This window comes from Cajanus cajan, chromosome 4 (genome assembly GCF_000230855.2).
Source record: "Cajanus cajan strain Asha chromosome 4, NIPB_CcT2T_4, whole genome shotgun sequence".
In the NCBI taxonomy this organism is placed as follows: domain Eukaryota; kingdom Viridiplantae; phylum Streptophyta; class Magnoliopsida; order Fabales; family Fabaceae; genus Cajanus; species Cajanus cajan.
In genome coordinates this window covers 70,800,079-70,814,452 of record NC_138520.1, presented here as the reverse complement: position 1 = coordinate 70,814,452, position 14,374 = coordinate 70,800,079, and the positions used below count along the sequence as shown (strand labels likewise).

The window sequence follows — 14,374 nt, the reverse complement described above, 5'->3', positions numbered from 1 at the left end:
CTCATATATAAAAAATTATTAATAAAAAATCTTTGATATCTCATTTATATAATTCAAAATCGACGTAGTATATATTGTTCAAAATATACTAAAATATAAGTAATTTGATTATCTTTTTATTATTATTAAATTTGAGAAAAATTTAACATAAACATTCAAAGTAATATAAAATTATAGTTTAATGGTTAAATCAATAAAATTAACTTTTTTTTATATATAAAATTGGACGATGTAATATGTAACATTCCATTGTGATCTCTATACTTAACGAAATTAACTACTAGCAATAGAAAAATGTGCGCACACACACATACACACACGTACACGCACATGCACGCGCACGCACGCACGCACACACAAAGAGATATACACACTAGTTACATTAGACACGCACACACGCACACACACAGAGATATACACACTAGTTACATTAGACACGCACACACGCACACACACAGAGATATACACACTAGTTACATCAGAGTAACCCAACAAAATTAACAATAATTCATTCACCCGCATGGCCTCATATATACTTGGTGCCACTCATTTGGCTACCAATCTAGGCATAATCAATTCTCTCACTTCACATCCAGCACCATTTCAACTTGAGGTAATTGTCTCTCCTCACGCTTGGTACCACCAATCTTGCTCCTAACGTGAGCAAGATGAAGTTAGATAAAAAATACACAGAAGAGGGGTTGAATGTGTGTGAACGAAGGATTTTAAAAACGTTTTCATAGAGGTGCTACTTTCCGTTAGGAAATAATATTTCAAGTGTAAGATTGGTAAAGAGAAACTTGCGTCCGAAGATTTATCGTCTGTTCGAAAATGGTTTCCTTTATCAAACAAATATAACTTCGTGTAAATATTGTTTAGAGAATGGGTAGTATTGGATGAAGTTTTTCAATGTGATAAATCAATATAAGTAAAATTGCGTTTCTAAATTAAATAACAATGAACAAAGTTTTTATATTGGTTCACTCGTTCTAAGCTACATCCAGTCTCCTTCAACTGAAGGGTTCCACTAATCACAACGGATTATAAGTATTCTTAACCACTTCTGGTTTGTCAACTTCACTTGTTGACGCTAATATTCTTAAACCACTTTTGGTTACCCGAGTATTCTCAACCACTCTTGGTTTGTCAACTTCACTTGCTGACGCTAGTATTCTTAAACCACTTTTGGTTGCCCGAGTATTCTCAACCACTCCTGATTCGTCAACTTCACTTGCTGACGCTAGTATTCTTAAACCACTTATGGTTCTCCAAGTATTCTTTTGCTAGCCTCTTTAAGCTTTACAGATGATAGATGTTTTGAGTATGTATGTGAGTCTCACATAGAGGATAAGATGGTTTCTACACTCACTGAGGTATTCAACCTTAGTTTTACAAGAATGTGTTTAAAGTGTGTATGTAACTCTCACAGAGAGGATAAAATAGTTTCTACACTCACTAATATAAACTATCTTAGTTTTACACGGATATTCAACTTTGAACAAGAAGAGAGATTGATTTGATGCTTGTTTTTGCTTATTGCTTGTTGCTTCTCTCCTCTTTTCTTTTCTTCTCAGATCTTGTTATTTATAGCCTTGTGATAAATCTGCCCGTTGTTTGAATTTGAATGTGTCCGTTGAGGCGGAGCTTTCCGTTGGTGCAGATAAACGTTCGTTCATGGCTGCACGTATCTTTTTCATTTAATGCATTTGATTTTGCATTAAATGCTTTGCTTGCTAAATCTGTTATGTGAAGTCCTTTACATAATTTGTTCCCTTTTATTTCTGACTTCAATCATGGCTTAGGTATGTTTGTCCTTTTTCTGTCATTGTAGTTGCGGAAGTGTTGTCTTTCTCTGAAAAGTAGGTGTACTTGTCCTGACATACGCAACCTTGACTTGTGAATTCGCGTTCTTTAATTTTTCTTCTTTCTCTTCATATCTTTGATAACTCCGTGTGCTTTTCTTATAAATGGAGATGATATAAGATCTTTTTCGTTTTGATTAGTGGACTTTAGACGCTTTTTCACCGTGTTTCGTCTGCGTTTGGAAATCTGAGTCTACGTCTAAGGGTTAGACTTTGACTTTGTCATCTCGTTTGATCAGTCTTGAAGGTGAACGACTTTTTATTTCGTCTGGAATGTTTCTGCGTCTTGTGTTATGTGGTTGACCATTGAGCTTCGTCTGATGTTTATTTGGTGTTGAGCCAACTTTGTCCTGGTCTTGTTTTGCTCTTGTTTCTGATTTCTTATATTGCGCTCTGGATTGTTCTTGACATATCTTCGTTTGATATTTATTGTCGTCTAGTGCGCAAGTCATGATCCTTATGTTATTTGACTTGATTTGTCCGATCTTTTTTTGCTTGACCCTGCTTCATCCTTTAGTTTTGTCTGTTCTTATATATATATTTGAAACACTACTATACAGGTTAGTAATAACAATATATATTATATTTGTCATATTCAAAATTCCGCTGAGAATTGCTTTGTCTGACTTAACACAAGACAAATAACCTTTGAATGAAACCATGTCTGGCGTCATGAAACCATGTTTGGCGTCATGAAAGCATGTCCAACACGAAGATGAGTTTTGCACTTGCAGACTCATGATTTTGGCTCAAACCACCTAAAAACTAGCAAATTCCAAGCATGCAATCCAATATATCACATATATTCATCATGCACATCTCATTTTTAACAACAAAATGAATATGCAACCAATATTGATCAACAATCATCTGAATCACCCTAACATGCTCAAGTGACCCAAAAACCCCACTATGGAAGAATTTGTCCTTCAAACCACCAATACAGCCAACAACTTAGATGCAATTGAACACATTCAACAACCAACTCAATCAATGTTCAAGTTCCAACTTTCCTTACCTTGAAGTCGAAAAGAAACAATAAAAAGGAAAAAGAACAAGTTTTGAGCTTCGAGAAGCTCTACACAACACAACAATCTTGATTCACGATTCTATTGACTTTAATTAATAAATACAACCCAATCAAAACTTCAAAGAAAGAGTCACCTTCTCAAGAGAAGGTTCAGAGAAAAAGAGAAACTCATAGACTCTATAACACTTTTCTCTAGCTTATATTTCTAAGATTTTTAATAACTGAATTTATGAAACTTAATTTTTAAAGAAAACTTTATATACTTTTGACTCACGGTCAAATCTTATCTCTATCCTCTAAAACTCCTAAATACTCCTTAAGAGTTTCCTTAACTCTTAGAGTCTTTTAAAATCACATCTCAAAACACCATAACACATAAAATATTGCTAAAAGGCAATAATTAATGAAAAGCTGACAGTGTTATATAATAGTTATAAAAATTACACTAATATAATTTGATTTCTTTCCATATATATATATATCATAAAAAATATAATATAAATTAATTAAAATCCACAATAAATATTTTTAAAATATGACTACTACAAATAAAAATATTAATATGACAATTTAGGATTATATAAAAATGTAAAAAATGATTTGTTTTATTTCCACCAAAAGAGTTCATGTAATGATAGATGATTTTTTTTAACAAATTAGTTATCTGGAAAACTAGTTTGAATTGGAAGATATGAGTATAGGCATTCTTTTATTTTCTTGCAATTTATTTCATAATATATGTTTTTCCATAAAATTTATCATCACTTTAAAATGAGTTTTTATTTATTTATTATTATTTACAAATTATACGTATGATATTAATATTGATATATGATTGCTTGCTCTTCTTGTCTTAGGTGAAGACATGATTTCATGTCTTCACTTTTAAACAGAATCATTTAACTTTTTCAAAAGAATTTTTTTTTTTTTTTTACACTCTAGTTTCTTGTTTAATTTCATGATTTTGTCGTATCCTCAGACAGATTCGGTTAAAAGTGGCCTACAATTCAATCTACTTCACTTACTCTCTCCTCTCATTTGCCCAATTATTTTATAGATTTGTATAAAGGGTATGCATAAACAAATTATGAAGTTATTATAATTATAATTATAATTATTAATTGTTATTACATTTTATCTTTTTAAAGTATTTGGTTCAATAGAAGTAAACATGGAGAGAAGAGAAAGAAAAGATTTGAAAGGGCAATTTATAATTTTTAAAGTATCTTTATCCTTCCATTTTTTTTTCTCGACATTAGAGAGATTTGAAAAGCAAAAAAAAGGGCAATTTATAATTTTTGTACTATATCAATTAAATTGTTCCATTAGTTTATTTTTCTTTGACCTTTTTTTATACTATTTATGAGGATATAATTGCATATTATATTACTACTAATCTTTTAAGATGAATTCTTAATTTACTATTTTATAATGCTTTGCATTTATTTCCTTATTTAGAAATGAGAATGATCTTTTTAAGAAAAAAGAGAAAATAGAGAAACTAGAGAGATTAGAAAGAACTAAAGTTATTATGGACTTATATATAGTAAAGAGAATATATTTTCTTATATTCCGAAGGGTTTTTTGTTTTTAAGATTGAGGAAAAAAAGAGAGATCTAGTACCTTTTTTTAAAAAAATTATTTTTATTCAGCTACTATAGTTATATACATTTAAGTTAAGTTGATGCACGTTATCAATTAAATGACACTCATTTAGTTTAATTTTATAGACATTTCTTTTGTTTTTGGTTAGAATTTTTTGTCAGAAAGAAATATTACAAGTATAAGTTCAAACCTGCGATTAGATATTTTTTGTTTGGTTCTTATATGAACCTTTTTTTGTTTTGTTTTAATAGTCTTTTTTTCTTAAATAAAATTTATTGGCAACTCCTTTTTTCATTAAATTGTTTTTAATATTTGGTTTGTTGCTCAATCAGGATTCCCAACCTTCATTTTCCTTCCTTTTTAGAACTAAACACGTTATTAATGTCACAATCAATCTCTACCATAATTAAATCATCATTCAAATCTGTACCAAAAAAAAAAATGTTGTACCAAAAACAATTATCATTCAAATTGAAAAAATAAAAAAAGGCAGAAAGACGAGTCAAGACAAGAATAAAGCTATTTTTTTTTTAACTGTAATAAAAATTTAAGGAAGACAAAGAAAATCAGGGCGACTTATAATTTTTATTTTTCCTCTCTTCTCCTGAAAAATCACTAAAATAATTATAATATTCAAATTTATTTATTTATTTATCTGTCTTTTACATAGAAAGTAAAATTATTTGACATAAGTAGATTTTTTACTTAATTAAAACAATTGAGATACCCGATCACTTAAATTTTTGACTATCAATTCTGACATGAATCATATTCATATAATATATATATGTTATAAAACTTATAAATAAAAATAACTCATACAGATTAAGTATAAAATATTAAATTTTTTATATGATTTTTGAAGCATAGAAAAATGCATACACTTGAAGTAAAAAATAATAAAAAATTTAGTATGATTATTTATTCTTACACTTAAGTTTAATTTTGCTATTTTGCCAAGAATCCAAAGTCGAAATGACTAGAGACAGAAAGTCAGCAGAGAAGAGCAGTTAGCTATCCATATATGGATGTGTGTGCATTTGCAGTGATGACTTTGATGCTGAAATTGAAAATGGTGACACCCCAAAAACACAAACATTTTTTTTTCCGTAGAATTTTACAACACAAACACAAACAAAAAAGCAAAAGCTCTTCGTATGGGCCCACACACTCTACCATACTGTCCCAACCCTCACGTATTCTTCTTCCTCTTCTGCCACACTACAACAACGTTGTAAAAGTTCTCTCTTTTCACTTTCTCTCAATCCCATAATACCCTTCTCTCTCTCTCTCTCTCTCTCTCTCTCTCTCTTTCTCTTCGCTTTTTTCTCTGTCTTTAATGGCTGCCCGCATCAAAATTCCGCGTTAAACAATCGTGGGTCGGTGCTAGTTTGCATTTTTCTTATCCTTTGGGTTGTCAAAAAGATACCCAATTGGAAAAGTCTTGTTTTTTTTTTTTTTTTTTTTTCATTTGGGGAGATTTTCTTTTTGGGGTAAGATTGCTACCAGTTTTAGCCCCTAACATTGTTGTGTGAGAATAGTGTTTTCCAAGGCATTTTTTTTCCTCTCTCTATATGTCTTGGTGAGACTTGAGTGATAGTCTTGGTGATGCATATTGGTTCTGCTTGATACTCCCTAATAAAATGGTATATTATTATTATTATTATTATTATTATTATTTTATTTATTATTTCTTCTGATAAATCAGTTATTTGATGCTGTTAATCACTTTAAACACTGATTTTATTTTTGCAGGCCACAACCACCATTAATCCCATTCAAGTTGAAGCGTGACAAAGAACCTCCGAACTCTAGGTAGTTCATGCTAGTAATAGAACTTGTTTTCAAATTGTTTCTCACTTTTGTTAGTTCATGAATAACAAAGATTCCTAGATTTTAGGAGTGAAATTTGCACGTATACTGTTAATTTAATATCCAAAACGATTGTTGATCTACTGTCTTGATGCCCTTTATCATCAGTATCTGTTTTTGTTAGTTGTTATTTACCGGTATTAGTATTGCAATTGTTAAATCCTGCTTGTAATCACTGTTAGTTTTTGCTTTGTCTTTACTTATTGTTTAGTTGTATAAATTTTAAATGTCACTATTTAATCTTAGGCTTGGGCCCCCAGACTATAACCTCCAAACACCAAATTGTCCTGAAGAGACTCTTACCAGAGAATATTTGCAATCTGGATTTAGGGACACAGTTGAGGGGCTTGAGGTACATTTTTTTTAAACTTCTGTATTTATTTCAAATGGATAATGTAAACTTGCAACTTAACTACGAATATTTGAGTTCTAGACATAGTTATTAGAATCTTACGATCACCAGTTTGAATCCTAAGATTTGATATGACGATAGGTATTATAAGATGAATCTCAACTTATGCTTTGTAAAACTGATTGTTTGTTGTTTTCATAACATGTATTACCTTTTTTGTCTTCAGGAATCCAGAGAAATTTCTCTGACCCAGTCTTTGTGAGAGATATATGCACTGTTGTTTCTATAACTATGAGTGTGTTTGGCATGTCAAATAAGCTAGTTTTAAGTTTATTCGACTAGCTTATAATGTTTGGCCAAATTAAGGTGTTTGATAAACAAGCCTATTTCACTTCCTTATAACAGTTTACTTTAACCATTTTTCTCTCTTTTCACCCAAACCACATAGTTGTAGCATGTTGAAATAGTAGGGTTTAGGTAAAAAGGATGGAAAAGAGAGAAGGAAAGCTAATATGATGCAGATTGATATTAAATGTTTAACAATACCATAGCCTAATGTTCATATTTATACTAATAAGTCAAGTAGTAGTTCAGCTAATTTAAGCTCAGGCCACTAACTAAAACTAATAACTTGGTATTATAACAGTTTTCATTAAGTTTTTACTAAATTTATATTTAGAAAGCATGAGGTTATGTTAATAAAAAAAAGCACGAGGTTATGAGTCATTTTGTATATTTTGGTGGACGGTTGTAGTTTAATCTAGCTAGAGCTAGAGGTAGTGTGCAAATATAAATTGATACAGAATATGTTTATATGCTAAATACTCCAGTACGGTCTGTAGCTATTCATGAATTTAGGAGAGCCATTGTTAAATGCATTCTATAAGAGACCGCATAGGCTTTTTGTCGTTTAGGCTGATATTACTGTTAAAAATCCTTTAATATTTTTTTAAAACTTACTTATTAGTGTGTATTGTCTTGGGATGCTTTCTACTTCCGTTCTCCATGATGATGTGTTGTTGTTGCTGCTAACTTTTTCGGGGAACTACTTGGATGTTCTTCTGTGCTTGTGTTGTTTAAGTGGTGGAAGAAGATAAATTGACGGTTGATTTCATTCATGATTCTGTTATGGAGAAATTATGGGGTTCTACTTGAGTTGGTGATTTGGATTTTGACAGTGTTGGGGCCAAGCTTTTGTGTGGGTGAAGCTTTTTTATGTGATTATTATCAAACTTTTCCATTACGTTTAATCATTCACCTTTCTTTTTCCTCTATTGGAAGAAAGGGGGATTCACTGAATAAGGCTGGCTGGGTGTCCTCAATTGGACTTTTTTTTTTTTTTTTTTTTTTTTTCCTTTGTGGGAAGATTGGACTGGAATTTTCAGCTTTTTTCTGTAGAACCTGTCATGGTTAGGGTCTGTGCACGAAGGAAAGAAGGCATTGATACCTTACCCTCCAAAGAAATCTTATATTGCTGTTGTGAGATTCACTCAATTGGAACTCCTATATGCTTTGTGAGTGGACTCACCAAGCTTCATCTTAGCCTTTTGCTTTGCTCCTTCAGCATGTTGAGTCAAAAAAAGCCTGAATTTTTTGTACTTACATGCCTGAAATTTTTTGTTTCTTGTGATATAATTTTTAGTTTTCCTTACATGCGTGAAATTGCTAACCACTCAATTAAGTTGCATCTTCTTCTGTTTCCCATGGAAACCAATAGTTTTGTGCTCCAAGGAGTTGATGATCAACTGTGACTTTTTTTTTTCTTTTCTTTTTTCCGGTGAATCTGGGCAACTAAGTTTAGTCATGGTGAATAATATCCCTGGGAATCGTATTTAATCTAGTTTATTGGCATTGTGAATCCATTTAGCCATCCTTATCTAGCGAGATAAGGCTTTTTGTTTTTGTTGTTGTGCGACTAAGTTTAAATCCTTTAATAATGTTAGAGGTTGATATGTTTCTTTTGCATGAGTTGATTTTAACAAACTTGTTAGCATGGAGAAGTTAGTTTGGCCTACATATATTTAGTGCACACTATTTTTCCCTTGTGAAGGTGTTTTGCTCTAACCATCCTTTAACCATGATTTTGAACAGCATTTGTTGACTTCATGTTTTTGTCCATCAATCAGGTTGTGAAAGATTGTACCTGTGAGGAATTTTGAACATAGGCAACATAAGGCCATTTTTTTACCTTATTAGCATCCTGAGAAACGGGAAAAGAAGAAAGAAGGAAGTCAACTGTGTCAATCATTATGGCAAAGAGGTCCCAAAGATTCCCTGTGAATTATGAGAAAGATCAATCAGGATGTATGTGGGGTTTTATTAGTATATTTGATTTTCGCCATGGCCGCTTTACTCGGAAGTTGATAGCAGATAAGAGGCATGGCAGCAAGTATGGTGTTGGTAAGAAATGTTTTTACATCTAAATTTGTACTTACAAAATTGACAGTTTTGCTTTTGTACATATATCTATATATCCATGGGAACTGGGAAGAGTGTCTAATACTAAATATAATTATAATTTTAAGAAAATGTGTTTATGCTGAATATAATTTGGAATGGGAAAAAATTGATAGACTTCTGTGCTATTTTATATATATCTTTTCTGGGGTCACATTTACTTTTAGAGCAATATTGCTGGGACTGATGTCTGCATATCAATCATCTTTTTACAATATCTTTTAGTAGAAATCTTTCATCATAATATGCTTTCCTTGCATATAGTGATTAATGACCCTGGAATATTTTGTGGTTCAACTGTGCCACATTTGTGAAAATGAACCGAAATTATCATTGAAATTCATTTTGTATCTGCAGGTGCTGCACTTACCAAGAACAAATTTGAAGTGTTGAGCGATTTGGATGAAGAATATCAAGACAACTTTGTAAGTCTGTCCATCCTTATACTTTTAGAAATCTTGGATTCCCCCCCTCTTTTTTTCAACCAAAAAATTGAAGTTTGATTACATTAAAATTGGGAAAATTGTGAAGTAACATTAGGTTATCTGCCATGTGCTAATAGCATGTCTTGTCTTTTGTTAACATTACTATATCATCTATGTTTTAGGAGAGAGGAGAGAGTAAGAGACTAGTACCGAAAACTGATGCTGATAAGTTTAGTGTGAAGAAACTCATAGAAGAAGAAATGATCATTGATCAGGATGAAATAAAAGATCAAGGTAATGCTGAAGTAGAATCAAAGCAATCCAGATTAGGGCGTGAAGACCCCCCAAAGACAGATTCCAAAAGAAAAAAGAAATCCCGCAAGAAAAGCCGCGATATGGACAACCATAATTTGACTTCTGATGCAACCTTGAAATCTGAAATTTCAAATAACCAGCATTCAAGGCAACCGTCAAAAGATAATCTAGATTTGGACAAAATAATGGATGATTTTTGTCATGTAGAAGCTGCTTGTTCCATGATGCATGACAATGATGGCAAAATTGATGCACAGTCTAACCAAAAGCATGCTATGTCTGAAAACCTTGCTAATGCAATCCATGAATTTGTGAATCAGATGATGATGAATGGGAAAGATCTGCCTGAAGATGGACAATTCCTTAGCTCACGTGAGCTAATGGAAGCACTTCAGGTTATAAGTTCAGATAAGCAATTGTTTCTCAGACTTCTACAAGACCCAAATTCACAGTTATTGAAATACATTCAGGAGTTGGAGAATGCTCAAGGGAGAGGTGACAAAGAATGCAGTTCAGTTACCGGCTCCAACTGTTCTGGACAAGAACTTGTTAATCTGAAACAAACTAGGGAGATTGCCAACCGCAAACATCGTAGCTTTTTCAGGAAAAGGGTGAAGTCTCAGGCAAAAGATCCAACAGATGAAGATGGGAAAACTGAGTTATCAAATAGAATTGTCATCCTGAAACCTGCACTGACAGGCGTGCAAGTTTCTGAAAGCGGAAACAACCTTGCCTCATTGCTAGATTCTCATGATATTGCCCAATACAAAGGTCCTTCTGTGAGAGTTGGTTCACATTTTTCTCTTACAGAGATAAAAAGGAAATTGAAACATGCTATGGGAAAGGAGAGGCATGGAAACCCTGGAGTGATCTCACAAAAGCTCCCTGTTGAATGTCAAAATAAGATGGCAAGAGGAAAATGTAAAGATAATGCTGGAATGAGATCTCCTAATAAAGACCATTTCTTCATTGAAAAAATTGCAAGGCCTATGTTTGATGTTGTGAAAGGAAACAAGACTGGTACATTGAAAGACTCTGAATTGAATGTGGAACATGAAAGTGGTACTCCCATGCAAAGAGTTTCTAACATATATATTGAGGCTAAGAAACATCTGTGTGAGATGCTAGATAGTGCTGATGAGAACACAAACATTTCAAGCAGGCAGATTCCTAAAACCCTTGGCAGAATACTATCTCTTCCTGAGTACAACTTTTCTCCTGTAGAAAGTCCTGGAAGGGATTTGGAGCATCATTTTGTGACTGCACAGGCAAGATTTTCTTCCTCTGACAAAACTAGGGAGGTTAGTGAGGATATTTTGTCCCCCAAACCAGCAACCTTTATTGGTCTTCCAGATCAGAAAACTAACATTTCAGAGAAGCAATCGAGCATTTGTGATGAAAGCTCTAATAATAAAGTCCTAGAAATTAACTCGGTGTCAGATTCCTCCCATGATGTTGGTCATGTTGATACATTCAAAGCCTTCTTTCCTGTTAGAGACGAGATAGTTACTGAAGGTACCATGTTCAACTTCAAAGTACATGCTTAAGTTGTAGATGCTATGATAAACTTTGTGGTGTAAGCATGTTCATTCTTATTTTTTCATTTATGATTATTCATTTCTTAACTTTTATGCAGGTAATGTAGAATCTAAAAAAGAGAAAAATGATTTGGATTCATCTTTGGATCCAAATGGCTTCACCACAGGAGAGGACCAAAATATGGACATCTCAGAAATTCGTGATGGTGCAGGATGTTCTGAATGTTTGAATCAGGTAATGTCACTTACTGCATTATATTTTTACCTAAATAATTGATTCAGGCATAAGTTTTATGATGCTAGAAAATAATCACAGTTATTTAATGGCTCCCAAAGATTTCTTCCAAAACCCCTATATCTGTAAGATTTTATCTGAAGTCTAAACTATCATTTGATTCTTCTGCAGGACATAACTGAAGAGAATGAACCATCATCCCTACCATCATCTCCTAACTCTTCCATCACTAAGAAAACTGAAGAGCTAGAAAGTGGCACGGATGTATCTGGACGACCAAGTCCTGTATCTGTTCTTGATACATCATTCTCAGATGATGACTTTGGCCCTGGGCACTCCAGATGTCAACCTGGTAAGCTTCCCTTCACTAGAGCCTTGAGGGGAATCTCTAGCTATGTTCTTAAAAGTTAAAAATTTAAAGCATATTTTATAAACAAAACTAGCAACTTTTTGTTGCAGTTGTTCTATTGTCTCTAAAAGTAGAAATAACAACAGCATGCTGGTTAGTGGGGTTCTGTATATCATTATCCAGAAATTGATCTAGAAATAGTTTCGGTCTTGGATATTTGTTTGGTTTCATATTTGTGTTGCTTTTATTCCCTTCAAATCAACAAAGTTGGAACCGTTTTTGAGAGATCAACTAACTTTTTTTATTTCTCATGTTTCTTTTAATTATTCAGTTATATTACCAGTACAACCTCTACAAATTCAATTCGAAGAACACGACTCTTCACCGGAAGAACAATTGGACAGAGGAAATTATTGTCTTGAAGAAAATGATTTGATATATGACTACATCAAAGCTGTCTTGCATGCCTCTGGTTTGACTAGAGATCAAATGTTGATGAAATGCCTTTCCTCAGACAAGATACTAGATCCTTCCTTGTTTGATCAGGTAGAGTTCTTCTCAAACCTGCTTTGCCATGATCAGAAGCTGCTATTTGACTCCATCAATGAAGTTCTCATGGACGTTTGTCAGCATTACTTTGGGGTCTCACCTTGGGTTTCATTTGTAAATCCTAGCATGAGGCCATCTCCAAGTATGAAAAGGCTTATTTTTAAGGTCTGGGAAGGAGTGTGCTGGCACATGCTTCCCTTGCCCCTGCCACGCACTTTAGAGCAAATTGTAAGGAAAGACATGGCAAGAAGGGGAACATGGATGGACCTTGGACTTGACGCTGAAACGATTGGTTTTGACATGGGTGAGACCATTCTCACTGAGCTGATGGAAGACACAATTTTGAGCCTTGCGTGTGAAAGTCCAGAAAGTGAATGTTCAATGCTTCAATTTGAGTTGAAGGACAATAAGAACAACATTCACTTGTAAATGACAACTTGGTGCCGTTTGCTAATGCAAATTGTTAAGGGAATTCCTGTGCAAGGTGGAAGGGAAGTAAAGAGGGGATGAAAATTGACCATGAAGAGTTCTTGAGAGTTATAGACTTCTTTAAAGCATGCTTGGACTTTGGTACATTTCTTTTCAACCTAACTGACTACTATGATATTCGGAAAGTAGTATAATGTGAACGAGATACTCAAATAAGGAAACATGATGTCACAAGATTAAAATGGGGGAGCCAGTTGCAATTGCTTGCCAAAGTGAGAAATTAGGCTTGTTTACAGTGACAAACGGACAAAGTAACAGTTCTACTCAGTGTGCGACTCACTTCACCTGGTGAAGGTCAAAGGTGTTTGATTGTAGATTTTGTAAAGTTTGTTTTGCTGATCCCATTAGATGGTGTGTTATAATTTTGTTTGTATGATCCTTTGTATATTTGCTTTTTGGTTAACCTATTGATTTCACAAAGTTTGGAAATAATGGAATGTAAACTCGGCTTTTTTTGTGGTTTCAGAGGGAAAAATTGAGCAAAAATATGAATGACATTGTGACAAGATAGAAACTTGAAGGTTGCGCATTTGAATTATTGCTGCTCTTGCTTGTTCTTTTCCTCATTGATAACTTACTTTCTAAAGTTGTCCAAAATCAATGACATCTAAAATGTTTCGTATAGTTTAACTGATATTTCGTCTTTAAATTAATTAGAGAAAAGTTTGAATATTGATGTCAACTTGTCAAGTATAGTTTTATTAATTATGAAGTTCAGGTGTAGTGTTTTACATATTTTAGAAGTATATCTGATCCAAAATGTTTTCAGAATTGCAAATTGAATTTTTAATTATTTACATTCCAAATATATATTATAGATTAAGGCCGCTTTGTTAATGCCTCGAGTTTAGATCGACAAATAGTTGACATTTTACAAACGTGTTCTTATAATTGCCAAATTTAATTGCCGATCAAAATGACAAATCCATAAAGAACAAAGCTTAGTTAGACTTGAGAAACAAGTTATATATGCTAAATACAAATAGAAGCTTCATTATTTGAAAAGTAAAATAGTAGTTTTGCACTATATTTTATTCAGTTAATAACTTAATATAAAATTGCAACGAGTCAATATGTAATTAGCTAAGTCACGACAACTTTTGTAAACCAACACAAATATACAATTATTTTATGTTAAAAAAGGTGTCAACATTTAATTAGTAAATTCACAATACAATGCGCAAAGAACTGGACGTAGGAATGATTCCATAACCTAAGTTACCGATGGACACAAATTTTATATGCCAATAAGTTAAATTAAATATCATACAACATTAAGGATAAGCAACTTAAGCA

At 32.8% G+C, this 14,374-nt stretch overlaps 1 protein-coding gene across 3 annotated transcripts; it reads left to right on the top strand.

Moving 5' to 3' along the window:
- Positions 1 to 5,615: 5,615 nt before the first annotated feature.
- On the top strand, positions 5,616 to 13,616 carry LOC109801860 (uncharacterized). Of its 3 annotated transcripts, XM_020363003.3 has the most exons (9): positions 5,616 to 6,143; positions 6,253 to 6,312; positions 6,616 to 6,721; positions 8,848 to 9,121; positions 9,536 to 9,603; positions 9,786 to 11,433; positions 11,555 to 11,691; positions 11,863 to 12,043; positions 12,372 to 13,616. In XM_020363003.3, exons 4-9 carry the CDS (start codon positions 8,971 to 8,973, stop codon positions 13,016 to 13,018), a joined length of 2,832 nt encoding a protein of 943 aa, XP_020218592.1. In that variant the 5' UTR covers positions 5,616 to 6,143; positions 6,253 to 6,312; positions 6,616 to 6,721; positions 8,848 to 8,970; the 3' UTR covers positions 13,019 to 13,616. The 3 variants fall into 3 exon arrangements, with proteins under 3 accessions (XP_020218592.1, XP_020218593.1, XP_029127989.1); XM_020363004.3 differs by lacking the exon at positions 6,616 to 6,721; XM_029272156.2 differs by lacking the exons at positions 5,616 to 6,143; positions 6,253 to 6,312; positions 6,616 to 6,721 and adding an exon at positions 8,087 to 8,235.
- Positions 13,617 to 14,374: the final 758 nt, after the last annotated feature.